The sequence below is a fragment of the Scyliorhinus canicula genome, chromosome 3 (genome assembly GCF_902713615.1).
Source record: "Scyliorhinus canicula chromosome 3, sScyCan1.1, whole genome shotgun sequence".
Lineage (NCBI taxonomy): Eukaryota > Metazoa > Chordata > Chondrichthyes > Carcharhiniformes > Scyliorhinidae > Scyliorhinus > Scyliorhinus canicula.
This window is the reverse complement of record NC_052148.1, coordinates 180,759,247-180,779,215: the sequence shown is the minus strand read 5'-3', so window position 1 is coordinate 180,779,215 and position 19,969 is coordinate 180,759,247. Positions and strand designations below refer to the sequence as shown.

At 45.8% G+C, this 19,969-nt stretch overlaps 1 protein-coding gene across 1 annotated transcript in view; it reads right to left on the bottom strand.

Annotated features, from left to right (window-relative positions):
• mad2l1 (MAD2 mitotic arrest deficient-like 1 (yeast)) overlaps positions 1-19,969 on the bottom strand; it is a 50,443-nt gene that overhangs the window by 9,429 nt on the left and 21,045 nt on the right. The window contains exon 3 of the mRNA XM_038791840.1: positions 13,981-14,101. Coding sequence (XP_038647768.1) covers positions 13,981-14,101 — 121 coding nt within the window. The remainder of the gene's footprint in view (positions 1-13,980; positions 14,102-19,969) is intronic.

Genomic DNA, 19,969 nt, shown 5'->3' with positions numbered 1-19,969 from the left:
AGAGTTCAATCTACCTCAAGAGTTCAATCTACAAATAAACTTCTGTAACCCTGCTTCAGACTTCTGACCCTCAAGCCGGGTATCCACCTTGCTCACAGCACAGCTGAAGCTGTAACTGACAATCTGAAAGAGTGATGTAGCGATGTACTATCCTCCAGTCCTCCTCATCCTAACCTTTCCCTTATTTGATAAGGTTGGCCAAGTTATTCTCCTACATTGTTCCATTGGGGCATTGCCCCAAGTAGGCAGTACATTTCCAGTAATGGCTCTTCTTTCCATTATCTGCTGTCACCCCGGTTTTATAGTCTTGAAAGATCAATGAGGTAACCTCAACCAAGTACATATTAATAAGCAGTATGGAAAGGTTAATCTGAAAACTAAATTGAACAGAATAAAAGGATTCCCATTTCAATCCTGTTAAGAGGCAAATTTAGGATCCAGATCAGTAAGTTTTCCTCACTCAAAAGGTTAACCAATGCACAGAATTGGTAGAGTTCAGAGTAAAAGCCTAGAACTGTTCCTGGACTATAATTGGAAGGGGGGGGGGGGGAAGAGAAGGGAGGATAAATATGTGGCTAATGATATATGAGCCCTTACCCGTTATCCTGTAAAATTACCAAGTCTGAACTACAGCTTCTAAACTGGTACATTACCATCAACCTCCTTCTGGTGGTGCTGCTGAGCTATTACAAAGTAATTGTACACACCACTACAAGCAGGAAGCTTGTAGCCATTGCCAAACCTCTGGGATCTTGACGACTTTGTTCATCCATACATTATACAATAATTTGGCAAGCACAATAGCAGGAAAAATGGTGACATAGAGCTTGCAGATTAATAGTACAGAATATAAACTTTAAAAAGGCAGTGAGCAACAACCCTTTTGAAATGTACAGAAATTACACATGAAGCATTAACTGTTATTTTCCCTGTGTGCGTGCTGCCAAGCCAGCTGTATTTTCAACCTTCAGATTCTTGTTCCAACCATTAATGATTTAGACAATATTTTGGAAGTTCAAATATTTCAGGTCGGCAACTCTTTCATCACATTAACTTGAAACATTGGGCGCGATTCACAGGGGAAAAAGTTAATGTCTGTTTATGGGCACGTTTAGTGGAGTGTTTCTCGGCAGCTGCAGCGTTGAGAAAGACTCCGCTATTCAACACCACTTTTGGCCTCGGGGAGTTTCTCTCTGCCGAGGCTGCACTTGAGTATTTTCCAACTGGCGCCCAGCAGGAAAGGCTCCTCGCAGATCGTGGTGGCATTTTGTTTGGCTCCCCTGATCTTTCTCTCCACCACTCCTCTTCCCCCAACCTCAGTGAGGTCCACGGGAACACCCCTCTACCTGGTAAAGCCCCACCTGGCCCGATCAATGGCACTTCCAGCCAAGGTGCCAGATGGAGTGCCAGGGTGGCACTCTGCCCCTGACCTCCCAGAGGACGAAAACGACATGGGAGCCCCCCCCCATTACGACTGATCCACGAGTACTAAATGGCACCCTGGCAAAGTTTCCCAGACACCGAGAGATTCCCTCAAATGCATATTCAAATGAGCCTAATGAACAGTGAAGGTGGGATCCAAATCGCGATGTCTTGCAAGATTTCGTTTGAGCCTCACAAATCTCACGAGAGATATCTCGTGAATATCAATGGCCTTGTCCCCGCACCACGGTGTGCCCATTAACTCGATTTCTGCCTCCAGAGGGGAAGGACATCTCCTGCTCTTCTTGGAGAAAGTGCTATTGAATTAATTGCAAACACCTGAACAAATAGATCAGGCACTTCCAACACAGAACATTCCCTCAGCACTACACCGAGCAGTCATCCTAGATATGGTTGTGGTAGTCACCACTGTTTGTATAATGCGTACATGAGAGGTAATACGGTAAGGCTCCTGTACTACAGATACGGGGGTAGATTCCTGCCTGCTGGCTCCACCCAGTAGGCAGAGTATAAATGTGTGTGCTGACCGAGCTGCAGCCATTTCAGCAGCAGCTGCAGGAGGCTACACATCTCTGCTTAATAAAGCCTCAATTACTCTCTACCCTCGTCTCGTCGTAATTGATAGTGCATCAAAGGTGCACAAATGCTGCAGGGGATCTTGAATCCATAATCTTTTGACTTAGAAGCACACTGCCAAGTTAATACTTATTTTTTTGAAACCACTGCTCACCTGCAAACTTAGCAACAATGCCCTCAGTTCCTTCTTCCAGATTATTAATGTATATCGTGAATAGCTGTGGTCCCAAAACGGACCCCTGCGGAACACCACTAGTCTGCCTCATTACACATCACCAAATCCAGAATTGCTTGTCCCCAAGTGGGCTCTATCCAAGCTGCTCCAAAAAACCATCTTGTGGACATTCCACAAATTCCTTTTCTTGGGATCCACTACCAACCCAATTTTCCCAGTCCACCTTCAGATTGAAATCCCCCATGATTATTGTAATATTGCCTTTCTTATATACCTTTTCTATCTCCTGATTTACTTTCTGCCCCACATTCCGACTACTTCTGGGGGCCTGCACATAACGTCCCTCAGGGTCTTTTTTCCTTTACGATTCCTCAACTCTATCCACACATTTTCTATGCCTTACGACCCTATAATCACTTCTTGCTATCAATTCAAGTTCATTTCTTACTAACAATGCAACCATTTTGATAGTACACATATCCTTGGATATGTAGATCACAGCCCTGATCCCCTTGCAGCCACGTCTGTGATGGCCACAACATCGTACTTGCCAATTTCAATGTGCGCAACAAGCTCATTTACCTTGTTTCGTATACTGCGCACATTTAGGCACTACAACCCTCAGTCCTGCATTGACTGCCCCATCTCATACATGTTGCCTTTTTTGCTGTGCCTGAAGTTAGATCCCTGCTGTTTTCGATACTGTCTTTTATTATGTGTTCTGGAAACTTTACTAACCTCTCCTGAGTCCTTGCCCCCTTAACTCATTTAAAGTCCTCATTAGCCTCCCACCTTCTCCTTTAACTTTGATTTTCTATACAACTGAACCCTCCACACATTATTTAGTTTAAAGCCCTATCTACAGCCCAAGTTACACGATTCGTCAGGACTCAGGTCCCAGCTTGATTCAGGTGAAGTCCGTCCCATCAGAACAGTTCCCTCCTTCCCCAATACTGATTCCAATGTCCCATGAATTCAAACCCATTTCTCCCACAACAACCAGACCCATCAACATGAACACAATGGCTTAGATTGTGCAGTCAGTGTCAAGTAAGCATGCTCACCGCTAACTCAAAAGAAAGCTGCCCACAAAGGTCAAGGAATGTATGTGTTGGGAACTCCCTCTCCCCATGGCAGTTTAAATCAGGTGCCAAGTAAGGGCTTGGCATGCTCCAGCAGCAATGCCAGCAAGCTGGTAGGCAACCGAACTGAAGGAGTCTCACAGTCAATCAAGGAAATTAAAAACTTTTAGTTTTAAATTTCCAGTTAGCAGAATAAATGATTAAAATAGAAGCCAAAATTGAATTAGATTTTGAAATAAAAATGCTTTTCGAACACGAAATATGTTCAATTATTATAGAGAAATCTGACATGCCACAAATATTAAATTAGCTTTTCAGGGCCAGCAAGGGTCTTAAGCCGAGCCAAACCTCATTCAACAGACGAGGCATTTTCTAGGGTTTTTAAAAGAGCAAGACGAGCAGCCTGAGTGTGAAAGGTTTGCCAATTCATAATGGCAAGGGAGGTAACAGTGTGTGGGACGTTCTATAATACACCCTATAAAAGTGTGGACTTACTGACAGCAACTTATAGAACATAGAACACTACAGCGCAGTACGGGCCCTTCGGCCCTCGATGTTGCGCCGACCTGTGAAACCATCTGAAGCCGATCTGGCCTACACTATTCCATTTTCATCCATATGTCTATCCAGTGACCACTTAAATGCCCTTAAAGTTGGCGAGTCTACTACTGTTGCAGGCAGGGCGTTCCACACCCCTACTACTCTCTGAGTAAAGAAACTGTCTCTGACATCTGTCCTATATCTATCACCCCTCAATTTAAAGCTATGTCCCCTCGTGTTGGTCATCACCATCCGAGGAAAAAGACTCTCACTGTCCACCCTATCTAACCCTCTGACTATCTTATATGTCTCTATTAAGTCACCTCTCAGCCTTCTCCTCTCTAACGAAAACAACCTCAAGTCCCTGAGCCTTTCCTCGTAAGACCTTCCCTCCATACCAGGCAACATCCTAGTAAATCTCTTCTGAACCCTTTCCAAAGCTTCCACATCCTTCCTATAATGTGGTGACCAGAACTGCACGCAGTACTCCAGGTGCGGCCGCACCAGAGTTATGTACAGCTGCAGCATGACCTTGTGGTTCCGAAACTCAATCCCCCTGCTTATAAAGGCTAGCACACCATATGCCTTCTTAAAAGCCCTATTAACCTGGGTGGCAACTTTCAGGGATTTATGTACCTGGATGCCGAGATCTCTCTGTTCATCTACACTACCAAGAATCTTGCCATTAGCCCAGTACTCTGCATTCCTGTTACTCCTTCCAAAGTGAACCACCTCACACTTTTCCGCATTAAACTACATCTGCCAGCTCTGCAGCTTATCTATGTCCCTCTGTATCCTATAAAATCCTTCAGCACTATCCACAACTCCACCGACCTTCGTGTCATCTGAAAATTTACTAACCCATCCTTCTACACCCTCTTCCAGGTCATTTATAAAAATGACAAACAGCAGTGGCCCCAAAACAGATCCTTGCGGTACACCACTAGTAACTGAACTCCAGGATGAACATTTGCCATCAACCACCACCCTCTGTCTTCTTTCAGCTAGCCAATTACTGATCCAAACCGCTAAATCACCTTCAATTCCATACTTCCTTATTTTCTGCAATAGCCTACCGTGTGGAACCTTATCAAACGCCTTACTGAAATCCATATACACCACATCAACAGCTTTACCCTGATCCACCTGTTTGGTCACCTTCTCAAAAAACTCAATAAGGTTTGTGAGGCATGGCCTACCCTTCACAAAACCGTGTTGACTATCGCTAATCAACTTGTTCTTTTCAAGATGATTATAAACCCTATCTCTTATAACCTTTTCCAACATTTTACCCACAACCGAAGTAAGGCTCACAGGTCTATAATTACCAGGGTTGTCTCTACTCCCCTTCTTGAACAAGGGGACAACATTTGCTATCCTCCAGTCTTCCGGCACTATTCCTGTCGACAAAGACGACATAAAGGTCAAGGACAAAGGCTCTGCAATCTCCTCCCTGGCTTCCCAGAGAATCTTCTGGTATTCCACATCACCCAACATGTATTCAAATTCCTAAAGTTTGCCTAAAGTAATCCCAAACAACAATCAATGCCCCCTACCACACTAACAGTGACCAGCTCTTTAAAGTTCCAAATAAAGGCCGCCATCTATGAACCCATCGATCGGTCCTCTCACCGCAAACTTACCATTAGAGGTACAGGAATTCCAATAAATCACCCAGCATCTCTGTGACACTGGGTGGTGTTGTCTGCGCCCATCTCAACATCAGTCAACACGCCAGCAGTGATGCAAATGCTAATGCATCCGTCCCCACGCAGAACTCCAGCTGGTCCGACAAGCCAAATAACGGACAGGGTTTAAATCAACCTTCAGGATTGCCTGAAAAAAGACCCCCAAAAACCCACCAGTTTGGGACAGGACCAGGACATATGTGGATGGTGTGCAGGCCCTCTTCTGAGCACCACTCACATTTATCCTTGACCTCTTCAAAAGAAAATTTGCCCTGGTGAGGTGCACCCTAAACACAACCTGCAGCTGTGTCAAACTCAACTTCGCACAGGTACTCACTCCATATCTCCTCCAGAATGGCTCCTCCTCCCACCTGGCCTTCACTTCTTCCACTGAAACCTACTCCCCCCCCACAAATCCCCCCGGACAAAGTCCTGCACTTAAAAATACCTGAACATATCTGAACCCCAAGCCCTGCTTTCTCCTTCAACTGAACCCAACTCGCGAATTGCCCCTCCAGTAAAGTCTCCTCTCTCTTCCCAGCCCCCATAATAAATTGTACACAGCCGCCAGCAAAAGTGGAAGGTTGTCCCACCTTTACGAGACCATTGTAATCCTGCTCACCATGCTTGCAAAATTCAATTTGAGAAGTTGCACCCAATCCAGTGCTATCTGGACCCCCTAGTAGCAAAGCCTGGTCTCCGCCCAACAGAATGGCAATCCCCTCAGTCCAGTCTCTCCAAGGACTAACCACAAAAATTGCACTCTTCCAACATTTAATTTATATCCTGAAAAGGAGCCGAACTTCTTCAACATCCCCATTATCTCTCCTATCACTGGCCCTGGATTCCTTATGTACATCTGCATACAAGAATACTGTATGCTCGACCCCACCCCGCACAATCCCTTTCCATTTGGCCAATGCTCAAAGCAATTTCCAGTGGCTCGATCGCCAAGTAAATAACAAACGTGACAGAGGACATCCCGGTCTCGTACTCATGTAGCCCAAACGACCCCAAATGTTTGATCGCACATTAGCAGTCAGCACTTTGTATAACAGACAAACCCACAATACAAACTCAGGGCCAATCCCAAACTTTCCCAGAACCGTGAACAAGAAGCTCCATTAAACCCAGTTAAACTTTTTACCAGCATCTAGAGACAATCTCCGTATCCGGTCCCGCCGTTGGTGTAGGAACATGAAAGCAGCCGCCTTTCGTTCGACGACAGCTTATTACCACTCTATAATCCTTTCTGGTCTTCCCCCACTACCGGCAGGGCTCCAGACTTAACGCTAGGATTTTAGCCAAACAGTTTGCATCCGCATTAAGCGGGGAAATTGAGCGGTACGACCCACACGTATGGGTTCCTAAACAAAAGAACTAGGAGCAGGAGTAGGCCACCTGGTCCCTCAAGCCTGCTCCGCCATTAAATAAGATCATGGCTGATCTTTTTGTGGACTCAGTTCCAGTTACTCGCACGCTTACCGTAACCTTTTATTCCTTTACTGTTCAAAAATCTATCTACCTTTGCTGTAAAAACATTTAACGGGGTAGCCTCAACTGCTTCACTGGGTAGGGAGCTCCACAAATTAATTTTCCTTTGGGTGAAGAAGGTTCTCCTCAACCTTCTTCAGAAGGAGGGAGATGGATGCCTGCCCCAGTGACTCCAGAGGGGAACCCCGCAGCAATGAGTCATTAAACATCTCCAGCACAAATAGGGCCAGCTGGTCCACATACATCTTATAGAATTCTACCGGGAACCCATCAGGCCCTTCCGCCTCCCCCCTCTGCATCTTGCTGAGAGCCCTGTGAACCTCTTCCAACCCCATCGGTGCCTTCAATGCTTCCCGGAACTCATCCTCCCACCTGAGGAAACGCTAAACTCCAAGAACTCAACCATCCCCTGCTCAGTAAAGCCCCTCATACAAACAAAGAACGAAATACCTCAGGGGGAAGAAGCCAACCCACCTGCTGGCTCCTGCACCTGCAATTTCTTTGGCAGCCTCCTGCTGCCTTAATTGATGAGCAAACAGGTGGCTTGCCTTCTCCCCATACTCATATCGTCCCCTTTAAGCATCGAAGCTGATGCACCACCCGACCCGTGGAGAGAAGATCAATCTGCATTTAGTTTCTTCCTGCACACCAAGAGCTCTGGTGTTGGGTCACACGTGTATTGTCTACACCCAGAATCATGTCCACCACCTCCTAACACTCCTGTCTGTGCTCCCTATCCATATGACTTGTACGAGATGATCTCTCCCATAATCACTGCCTTGAACACCTCTAAACTGTAGATGGAGAGACCATCCCATTCACAACAGTCCTTTATGGCCCCTCAAATTAGCAAAAAACCCAACATCTGACAACAGGTCCACATCCAACCTCCAGCCCACCCGCTGCGCCCAGCCCACCAACTTCAGGTCCGCCAGATGTGGCATGTAAGATAACGGCAAATACTCTTTGCTCCTGGTAACATGGTCCTACCCATAATGGAAAAATCAATCCACGAATATGTCTTATGCACCGGTGAGAAAAATGAGAACTAATTTCCCCTGGGTGCACAAACCGCCACAGATCTACTCACAGTCTCTTTCATTAATGCTGTTAACACCTTTGCCATCCCCGAAGGGACCAGCAACCTGGGCCTGGAGCAATCTAAAACACAACTAAAATCCCCCCTCTAAAATCAGCTTGTGTGTTTCCAGCTCCGTAATGGCCACCAACAACCGTCTCAAACTTGACACTGTTCCAATTCAGGGCATACACATTCACCATCACCACAGCCCTCCCCTCCAACATACCTGTGACCATCACATACTGCCCCCCACCCCAGATCAACCACGACTGAAAATGCACCTTCCTGCTAACCAGGATTGCCACCTCCCATGCCCTACTGTCAAACAAAGTGAGAAACCTGGCTCACCCAGGCCTTCACAACCTGAACTGGTCTCGCAACTGCAGGCAAGTCTCTTGGAGGAATACCATATCAGCACTCTTTAAATGGAAAAGAAATGCTGCTCTCTTCACAGGCCCCCTCCTCGCACCATCCAGGTGATCAAAGAAAAGCCCCATGTCACTTAGTTTACCAACCCGCTCCACCCATCCACATTATTCCCCCCTCCTCCCTGGCACCACATCCGCCCCCATCCCTCCAACACACAGAACTACAGCTAGGTCTGTTGTGCTCCTCCTATCCTAGCCCCATAAGATGGGGCCTCATCCCCACTCCACTCCCGTTTGCTAGCCAACCCTCTCTATCGTTAGCAAAGTGGCTCCCCTCAAACAAGAATCAATATATCCTTTCTCCCGGCCCCCCCCAAAACTGTGCCCAAATCCCAGCAAGAGCAACAAAATCTCTCTCCAAGGAAAAAAAGCAAAGAACACATAACATTCCACTTTTCTTTGCAAAAAAAAACTCCCAAAAGAAATGAAGCAGTCGAAAGCACATCAGGAGAAATAAATCATACAAATTTCGAGTTCCAAATAGTCCTTTTCACAACGGTCCCAATTTCTTCTCTCTGATGAGATGAAGGCTTCTAATTGTTCTGCCGCATTGATATAACTTGAATCCAGTGTAACCTACAGTCGTGCTGGGTATACCACCCCAAACCACACACCCTTATATAATATTGCCATCGCCCGTTGAAGGCCGCACGCTTCTTCTTGCCAACTCCGACCCAATTTCTTGACATATTTGGACCATGTGTCCATCCCAGTCAACGTTCCATATCATTTAGCCCCTTTCCTTCCTTTGATAACTATAGAAACGGATTATCACTGTCCTCGATGGCTGGTCCGGTCTCAGTTTTTGCCTGAACACCTGACGTGCACCATCCAACTCTGGGTCGGCTTCGGGCCCTCCACTCCCTCTTGCAGTCCCACCAACCTGAAGTTTAACTGCCATGACCTATTTCTAAGGTCCTCTACCTCGAGCCTCAGGCCCCTTTCAACGCCTCGCTTTGTGCCTTCACCACGTTCAAAGGTTGCATCAACTGCTCAGGAAATCCTCCTCAACGATTCTTGAATCTTCCGGCCCTGTCGCTGGAACTGCCTGTCCATTTGTTTGCCCTGTGTTTCCAGTTTCTGTGCAATTACCACGCCCAACATGACTAGCACGGCAGCCATCTTCCCTCCCTCAGCTTCCTTCCTGAGCCTCCTTAATATTGGGCTTTTTGATTGACTATTTTGAGAGGAAGAAATTTACCTACTCACCACACTGGGTTTGGACACCAACACCCGTCCCTCCCCAAAAAACGATCTTGCCCGGAGCCACTTTTTCATATGTCTCATCTTTACATGATGTCATCAGAAGTAAGATTTATGTGATGTTAAGGTTACAATGTTAATTATAAAGTTTACTTTAATACACCATATCCCTATCTGTGTGTGGAATCACTCCTGGAGCGAAGCATCCTTTCCTGAGTTTTACAAATTAAAGAAAAAGTGATTGGGGTTCCTGTCAATTCTTATCCTAGCAATGTTGGGGTCTGGTTATTATGATGCTGACAAGACAATATCTTTTTTAACCGGTACTTAACGTGCAATACAAAATTGAATCTACAGGACAACTATTCAAAAAAGTTGATAAAGACAGTAATGCTATGTTCAAATGGTAGCACTGTGTAGGCTTCCTAGTCAGTAAAATGAAAGGTCAATCAGGCAACAAAGCAATGTTGCAAACATGAGTTAGAGTATAACGTTCCAAAGAGAAAATGCTGGAAAATCTCAGCAGGTCCCACTTTCTCGGACTTTAGCTTTGACACAGGGTCACCTGGACTCGAAACGTTCGCTCTTTTCTCTCCCTACAGATGCTGCCAGACCTGCTAAGATTTTCCAGCATTTTGTTTTTGGTTTCAGATTCCAGCATCCGCAGTTATTTGCTTTTATTTTATTATTTATTATAGAGTTTAAGTGTTCCTCAAAAGAAGCTGCCACTTTTTGTACTTAAGGTACACCAAATAATATAAACAATAACGGGGCACAGCAATTGAAGTGATAATTAAGCCCAAAGCAGGTTAGGAGCCTCTACATGAGCTTTCAACCTTACCCTCACACTACTCTTTCCATTTTTGCTCATGCAAGCAGTTTGAAGAATTGTAAGATCACCCCATACACCTAATTTTCAAAGCAGCAAATGGGCACGTGTGGATTAAAACAGAAGATACTCAACAATGGTATCAGCCAATGATCAGCTGGTAGCCCCGTCAGAACTTTTGGAGCATAAAGATTGTGGTCCAGACCTACCCTAATCACCTACCCTAGTGCATATTCTACATGTACAAAAGGTCATACATGTAAAATATTTAAATTAGTTCACTGTTACTGAAAAGAGAAACATGTTGCCAAAGTCCTTTGTTTTGCAGTCATCATTTCAAATAATCACAAAAATTTAAACAACAGAAGAAAAGGTTGCTTGGCAAGTCACTGTTTTCTCCATTGCAATGCCTATAGACTCCACTAGCTCCCAGGTAATTCACAGAAAGTGCAAGGCTTAAACATATTGTTTTTGTTTGCAGAGAACAGGTCACTGCATATGAATGTACGTCACTTCTAGTAAGTAAATGAGCCTCATTATGATCTCAATTGATTATCTTAAATTGCTTGGCATTCGGGATGGTTCAGCAAGTGCTACCCAGTGCCAGAATCACATTTAATGTTTCGGGTTTTGCAAGCATGGACTGGTTGAGTAGTCAATACTCTGCCTATTAAAACCAATTGAAGGAACATGTGGTTTGATTCTGGGACCGACAGCCTATGTATCTGGCATCACACAGACACAAATATCCACTTTATGTTGCTTAATTGTGTGACAGCAAATGGTTAGTGGAAAATACCACTTGGGTAGCCACCACATAGCAGCATGAAATGGTTTCCTAAACCCGAGATACTTTGCCTTCAGGGCAGCACGGTAGCATAGTGGTTAGCACAATTGTTTCACAGCTCCAGGGTCCTAGGTTCGATTCCCAACTCGGGTCACTGTCTGTGCGGAGTCTGCACGTTCTCCCCGTGTGTGCATGGGTTTCCTCCGGGTGCTCCGGTTTCCTCCCACAGTCCAGAGATGTGCAGGTTAGGTGGATTGGCCATGATAAATTGCCCTTAGTGTTGGGTGGGGTTACAGGGATAGGGTGGGGGTGTGGGCTTGGGTAGGGTGCTCTTTCCAAGAGCCGGTGCAGACTCGATGTGCCGAATGGCCTCCTTCTGCACTGTAAATTCTATGGAAAGATATTCAACTTTGTGCCTTTTTTAAATTACCTGGGAGGTTTGGGAGCCTATAAATCCCCATTGCAACACCTCAGTCAGATAGTTTGAAAATTGGCATTCTTGTGTTTGTCCCGATGAATGAAAGATGAAAAGCTTCAGCAACATGCTTCTTTTCAGCAATATTCAAGTCCTGTACTTTCAAGAGACTGGTTAATAGTTTATTGCTTATTCACAGTTTAGATGTTGAATGACACAAGAGGATAAATAACGATGTGCTCATGCACATTTCTCTCCATTACGTTTGAGGGTTCAGCCTGGAGGTCCAGATTGTGTGGTCTCATAAAAGGACATAATTCCTAGTAGTAGACAGAACTTTCTTTGTAGTGGGAAAATAATTCATTTAATAGCGAGTTTAATATTGACAAGAGTAGCACACCTTAAGAAAACATTTGTTTATATAAATGCCAGTGATGGGGGGGGGCTGGCGTTGCCCAACCTCTCGGGGTATTACTGGGCGGCCAACGTGTCGATGGTGCGTAAGTGGGTGATGGAGGGGGAGGGGGCAGCATGGAAACGGATGGAGAGAGCGTCCTGTGGGGATACAAGCCTGGGGGCCCTGGTAACGGCGCCGTGGCCGCTCCCTCCCACGAGGTATACCACGAGTCCGGTGGTGGCGGCTACCCTCAAGATTTGGGGGCAGTGGAGGCGACATAGGGGAGAAGTGGGGGGCTCGATGGAGGCTCCGTTAAGGGGGAACCATAGGTTTGTCCCGGGGAACATGGATGGGGGATTTCGGGGATGGTATAGAGCGGGCATTAGACAGCTGAAGGACCTGTTTATCGACGGAAGGTTTGCGAGCCTGGGGGAGTTGGAAGAGAAATTTGGGCTCCCGCCGGGAAACATGTTTAGATATCTGCAGGTAAAGGCATTTGCTAGACGGCAGGTGGAGGGATTCCCTGCGCTCCCCGCGAAGGGGGTGAGTGACAGGGTGCTCTCGGGGGTCTGGGTCGGGGAGGGGAAGATATCCGATATCTACAAGCTTATGCAGGAGAAGGAAGAGGCGTCAGTAGAGGAGCTGAAAACGAAGTGGGAGGGGGAACTGGGGGAACAGATCGAAGACGGGACATGGGCTGATGCCCTGGAGAGGGTAAATTCTTCCTCCTCGTGTGCGCGGCTTAGCCTCATCCAATTCAAGGTGCTGCATAGGGCCCACATGACTGGGACGAGGATGAATAGGTTCTTTGGGGGTGAAGATAGGTGTGCCAGGTGCTCGGGGAGTCCAGCGAACCATGCCCATATGTTCTGGGCATGCCCGGCATTGGAGGAGTTCTGGAAGGGGGTGGCGAGGACGGTGTCAAGGGTGGTGGGATCCAGGGTCAAGCCAGGATGGGGACTCGCGATCTTTGGGGTTGGGGTAGAGCCGGGAGTGCAGGAGGCGAAAGAGGCCGGTGTGCTGGCCTTTGCGTCCCTAGTAGCCCGGCGAAGGATTTTGCTACAGTGGAAGGACGCGAGGCCCCCAAGCGTGGAGACCTGGATCAATGACATGGCGGGCTTTATTAAGCTTGAGAAGGTTAAATTCGCCCTGAGAGGATCGGTGCAAGGGTTCTTTAAACGGTGGCAACCTTTCCTCGACTTTCTGGCTCAACGATAGGGTACTGGGACAGTAGCAGCAGCAACCCGGGGGGGGGGGGGGGGCGTTGATTATGTTAGCTTATTTTATTTAAATTTGATTTATCTAGTTTTAATTTATGGTTAAGTTCTCTTGTTTGGGGGGGGGGGGTGGGGGAATGTGATACATGTGATGTTACGGTATGGGGGGAATTGTGGGTGTTATGGGGCTGTTAGTTGCATATTACTGCTTTTTGCTATACTTTTTGTTATATTTTCTGCAAAAAAATCCAATAAAAAAAAAAAAAAAAAAAAAATAAATGCCAGTGATTTTACATGTGCCGCTTCTGTGCATAAATGTAAAAGTATTGAAGGAGTCCTGCTGGCTGCTTCCGAGAAATATAAGTCAGTTTACATATCACATTTACTGCACAATGCTTTGCTCAAGCACACACATCCAATTAAAAAGAAAAGCAGTTGTGAAAATTCCAGACAGATTCAATTATTCTCGAGGAGCAAAGTGATTAAGCTGAAGATAGATCTAACATTTTTGTACCAAAAATGGCTCGAGAGATAATAACCTTAAAACATGGTGCATTGTGTTTTTCATGCTGCTTGGACTGGCACACAAGTGGTCTCAATATCAATAGTTCTTAGCAATACTTGCCTGTTTTCAGTCATGGTTTTGTCACACTCAATGTCAAACTGCCATCTTTCGAGCACCTCATTAGTTTCAATGCTGTTGATAACTACCACAAGCCGTTGAACAAAATGGTTACACAACCAATCTGAAAACACAAAGACATTTAGCATAAACACTGCTCCAGAGAGAAAGCACTAAATTAGTTAATATTTTTGCAGACACACACAGAAGAATCCAGTACCAATTTCTAACCTCCTGAATACATTATACATCTCTTTCTTAAAACTTTAACACTGTTTGGTGTATTTCTGGAAAATGTTCTCAAGAGTTTGAAAAATTAATTTCCAAGAGTCCAGAAGCTGAATAATTATGTCTTGTGCTGAAGCCTGTTTAGAAATCCTTTTAGATTTTGACAAGAGTATTACATTTCACTCTGCTCCTAACCAATCTTCCCAAGTTATTCTTTGTCCTCACTAACACAGCTTAAACTTGCTTCTTGTGCCTCTCCTCTTCCCCAAACATCTGCTACGTCAGTGACACATCACATGAATATTAAAAAAACATAGAAATATCAGAACATAAGAAATAGAAGACCGGATCTGAGTCTGCTCTACAATTCAGCAAGATCCATTTTCCTGCTTAGAATTCTCCATATCCTGGAGCCCAAAAACTTATCGATCTCAGTCTTAAATATACTCAACGACGGAACATCTCTGCGCCAGGGAATTTCACAAGATTCGCAATCCTAAGTGAAAAAAGTATCTTTGAAATGACCGTTCCCTTGTCAGGAAACGGTGTCTCCTAATTCCAAACTCTCCAGCCAGGGGAAACACCAACTGTGTCAACCCCCTCAGAATCTTTTATCTTTGAATGAGATCACCCCTCTTTCTTCTAAAACTCTCGAATATAGGCCAATAGTATTTAATCTTCCTTCAACTGCCTCGTCCCAGAAATGGAATGGCAAAATACCACAGTCCTTCCAAACATTCTCCGACCATCTGCTGACTTAGTCACTTTTTTTCATCTTCTTTACTAACCCCAATACATCTCTCAGTATCTATGACGTATGCGCTTGTGGCAGCAGCTTGCAAAACAAAACGCAGGCATAACAATAAGAAATTAGCACTGGAGTATTGTGGGCACTCGGGCATATGGGTCAGCATTAGGTGCAGGTGGGCACAATCCCCAGAGTAAGCTACAGTAATAAACTTTAGAAACTTGACTTGAAAATTGTCTCAGTAAGGGGGCAGTAAGGGGCAGCACGGTAGCATTGTGGATAGTACAATCGCTTCACAGCTCCAGGGTCCCAGGTTCGATTCCGGCTTGGGTCACTGTCTGTGCGGAGTCTGCACATCCTCCCCGTCTGCGTGGGTTTCCTCCGGGTGCTCCGGTTTCCTCCCACAGTCCAAAGATGTGCAGGTTAGGTGGATTGGCCATGATAAATTGCCCTTAGTGTACAAAATTGCCCTTAGTGTTGGGTGGGGTTACTGGGTTATGGGGATAGGGTAGAGGTGTTGACCTTGGGTAGGGTGTTCTTTCCAAGAGCCGGTGCAGACTCGATGGGCCAAATGGCCTCCTTCTGCACTGTAAATTCTATAAAAGAAGCCAGAGATCTTGGGCAGGATTCTCCAGTCTCCGATGCTGAAATTGCGGTAGGCAATTAGCCAGAGAATGTCCAATGGCGGAAAAATCAGGGAGCAGCGCCACTTTTGCGATGCTCCCCCCCCCTCGCTAAAACGGCATATTCGCAGAGTACCTCGTACGCCGTCGGGACGGCATCAGGGCGTCACCTGAGGCCCTCCCTCGATGAGCCGAGTTCCCGACTTCAAGGGGGTGTGTGCTATTTTTTCCCGTGAACCCGGTATGGCGGCTGCGGACTGAGTCCAGTGCGCCACAGTCGAGTGGGAGCCGTCCGCAGGGGGCACTGATGGGGGGTGGTCCGTGGGTGGCGAGCCTGGTCAAAGGCGAGCATTATTTGGCAGGCCGGGTCCGCACATGTCTGACACCATGTTGCACGGCGTGGCCACGGACCTGGTAATTCTCCAGCCAAATCCGCAGCTAAAGCTGGGGCTATGCTGCGTGCCTGCTAGTCCTCCACCAGACGGAGAATCAGTGCAGCTTTTGCGCCGTTTTTCGGGCGTAAAATGGCACTGCTCCCACACTGGCGTCGGCACAGAGCTTCCCAAATGGAGAATCCAGCCTTATTTAAAAAAAAAAAATTTGTTTCACCAGCACCTGAAAGCCAGTAGTACAATATTTCTTGGTTCAATTACCCTATTACAAACTGATTAATGATCACTGCCCCCATTTAAATAAAACTATATAAATTTTATATGAAAGTGCTGCATAGGAAGAGCAATTCAAGAAGAAAACAGGTATTTCCTTAACGATAATGTTGAGATAAATATGTTTGCTTTTCACTGCAGAATTTGTATATCCTGAGCAGCAGGAATGAATCAGCCTGGTAAACCTTTAATGAACTCCCTCCATAGCAAGAACATCCTTCATCAAATAAGGACCAAAAAGGCACACAATATTTCAGGTGTGGTCTTACCAACACCCTGTACAATTGTAGTAAAACATCTCTATTCCTATACTCCAATCCTCTCGCTATGAAGGCCAACATACCTGCGGGCTTACTTTCAGTGACTGAAGCATGTGGACACCAAGGTAGCCACCTCTCATAATTTACACCCAAGTAATAATCTGCCTTTCTGTTTTTGCTACCGAAGTGGATAACCTCACATTTATCCACATTATACTGCATCTGCCATGCATGTGCCCAATCACTCAGCCTGTCCAAATCACGCTGAAGCATCTCTGCATCCTCCTCAAACGTCACCCTCTGACCCAGCTTTGTAACATCTGCAAATTTGGAGATGTATTTAGTTCACTGGTCCAAATCATTAATATATAATGTGAACAGCTGGGGTCCGATCCCCAAGATACCCCATTAGTCACTGCCTACCAATCGGAAAAAGACCCATCCATCTTGTCTGCCAACCAGCTGTCCATCCATCTCAATAGGAAGTTTTACAACACCAAAGTCCAACAGGTTTGTTTTTCGAATCACGAGCTTTCGGAGCACATCTCCTTCCTCAGGTGAATGAAGAGGTGGGTTCCAGAAACAACCCGAAGATCAGAGGCTGAATGCCCTTGACTGCTGAAGTGTTCCCCGACTGGAAGGGAACATTCCTGCCTGGCGACTGTCACGCGATGTCCGTTCATCCGCTGTCACAGCGTCTGCATGGTCTCGCCAATGTACCACGCTTCGGGACATCCTTTCCTGCAGCGTATGAGGTTCCAACGCCAGCATCTCCACATCATGACTACCACCAACACCGCAAACTGCCAGCTCAAAGTGGAGAGGATCTCCAAGAAGATCACGCATATAGATCTTGCATCATTGACTTTGTCTTTATATGTTTCTGGAACCCACCTCTTCATTCACCGGAGGAAGGAGCTGTGCTCCGAAAGCTAGTGATTTGATACAAACCTGTTGGACTTTAATCTGGTTTTGTAAGATTTCTTACTGTGCCCGCCCCAGTCCAACGCCAGCATCGCCACATCATATCCATCTCAAGACCTATACCCGCAATCCCATGCGCTTTAGCTTTACATAGTAATCTGCTATGCAAGATCTTGTTGAAGGCCTTCTGAAGTATAAATAAACCAAATCCACTGGTTCTCTCTTGTCAACTCATCCTCAAAGGATTCCAGTAGATATGTCAAGCAACTTTCGCAAATCAACACCGACTTGGTCTTATTTTACCACTGCTTTCCTAATGTTGTGCTATGGAATCCTTGATAATGGACTCTAGCAATTTCCTCATTACCAACGTTAGGCTCACTGGTCTATAGTTCCCCGTTTTCTCTCTACCTCCCTTTTTGAATAGCAGGCTTACATTAGCGACTCTCCAATCTCTGTAGGAACCATTCCAGAGTCCAAAGAATTTAGGAAAATGACTACCTGTGCATCTACTATGTCTAGGGCCACTTCCTTAAATATTTTTGGCTGAAGATTATTATGAGGGGTAAGGGCAGCACGGCGGCGCAAGTAGTTAGCACAGTTGTCTCACGGCACCAAGGTCCCAGGTTCGATCCCGGCTCTGGGTCACTGATAGTGTGGAGTTCTCCCCATGTTTGCTTGGGTTTCGCCCCCACAACCCAAAGATGTGTGGGGTAGGTGGATTGAACACGTTAAATTGCCTCTTAAATTGGAAAAAAATTAATTAGATACTCTAAATTTATTTATTTTTTTAATTATGAGGGGCATGGATAGAGTAGATGGGCAGGCATTCTTTCCCAGGGGAGGTTGTGGAAGCAGATATATTAACGGCGTTTAAAAGGCATCTTGATAAACACATAGATCGGATAGGTATAAGGGGATACAGCACAAGGAAGTGGGTTTTTGGCAAAGGTTGGTATCTTGACTGGTACAGACTTGGAGGGTCAAAGGGCCTGTTCCTGTGCTGAATTAATCCCATCAATTTTCCCCAAACCATTTCTCTACTAATGCCGATTTCCTTCTGTTCCTCACTAAAACTTGTGTTTCTCAGATTTTCTGGTAAGTTATTCATGTCTTCCTTTGTGAAGGCAGAAGTAAAGTAAGAATTTAGATCCTCAGCCATTTTGTTGTTCATAGTCTATTTTCCTCTTCTTAATAAATCTGCCGTTGCTGAATTTAAACTGCTCCCAATCCTCAGGTCTATTGCTTTTTCTTACCAATTGGTATGCTTCTTCTTTGAATCTAATTCAATCTCCAATTTCCCCTGTAAGCCATGATTTAGCCACAGTTCCGTTTCCACATTTGGAGTTCACCTATTCATTCCTTGAATGCCTACTAATGTCCTTCCTTTCAGTAATGTTCCCCAGCCCATCATAGCCAACTTGTGTTTCATACTATCATAGTTGCCTTTATTGAGATTCAGGACTCTGGTCTCAGAAACAACTACCTCACTAAATCACCTTGATAAAGAATTATATCATATTCTGATCACTCATCCCCAAGGTTCTCTCAACTGGATTGCCAATTAACCCTTTCTCATTGCACAATACCCATCCCAAGATGGCCCAGGAGTATGGGAGAGAACAGGAGCGAGGAGATGGAGCAGAGACACCGTTGGGTGCTGTTCATTCACTTGCTCATCACCACAGGGTGCAACCATGAACCGATCCAGTGTCATAGAAGCTCCCCAAACCCTGTAAAGGTCTCCATGCACTAGTTTGAGAACCACAGCTGGCACACTAATGTGAGTCTCTACTTAGAAAAACTGCCCACTTCAATAAAGAACGTAATGCTGCACAACTTGGGGAGCAAGGAGACAATAAAATAATTAAATCCACCGTTCTTCCACAATCACATGTATTTTGCCAATATGCCCCAAGAACACAGGCTTTTGCCATTTCCATTTTTCCACCTCATTCAAATGATTGCACCAAGAATTCTTGAAAAAAAAAAATCCAATGATGAGGACCCATTCAATGTTGGGTACTTTGGTGCACGCTAAGAACTTGCATTTACATAGTATCTTTCACAACACGTCAAAATGCTTTAGAGTCAATGAAGTACTTTTGAAGTGTAGTCACTATCATAATGTAGGAAACACAGCAGCTAACATACACACAGAAGTGATAATGGGGGGACTTCCGGTTGCGGCTATGACCAGCTAAGTCGCACGTTTGGCAGCTCCTGCTACAAAGGTGTTTTCGGGCCGATTGGAGGGCCCCAACGGCGCTGTAAGGACAAATCCCGGTGGGGGAAGGCTCCCTGAGGAGAACCAGACCAACTTTATGGTCGGTACCCAGAGTGGGGTGGTAAAAAAAGCAACAGCAGCTCCCCAAAAAAAGCGGGGGAAGAAAACCAAAATGGCGGCCGGTGGCGCACCCGAGGAATGGAGGAAATGGGCGGAGGAGCAGCAGGCCGCGCTCCTGCGCTTCTTTACGGAGCTGAAAATGGAGCTTTTGGAGTCAATGAATGCGACGATCACCAGGCTGATGGGAGCCCAGGCGA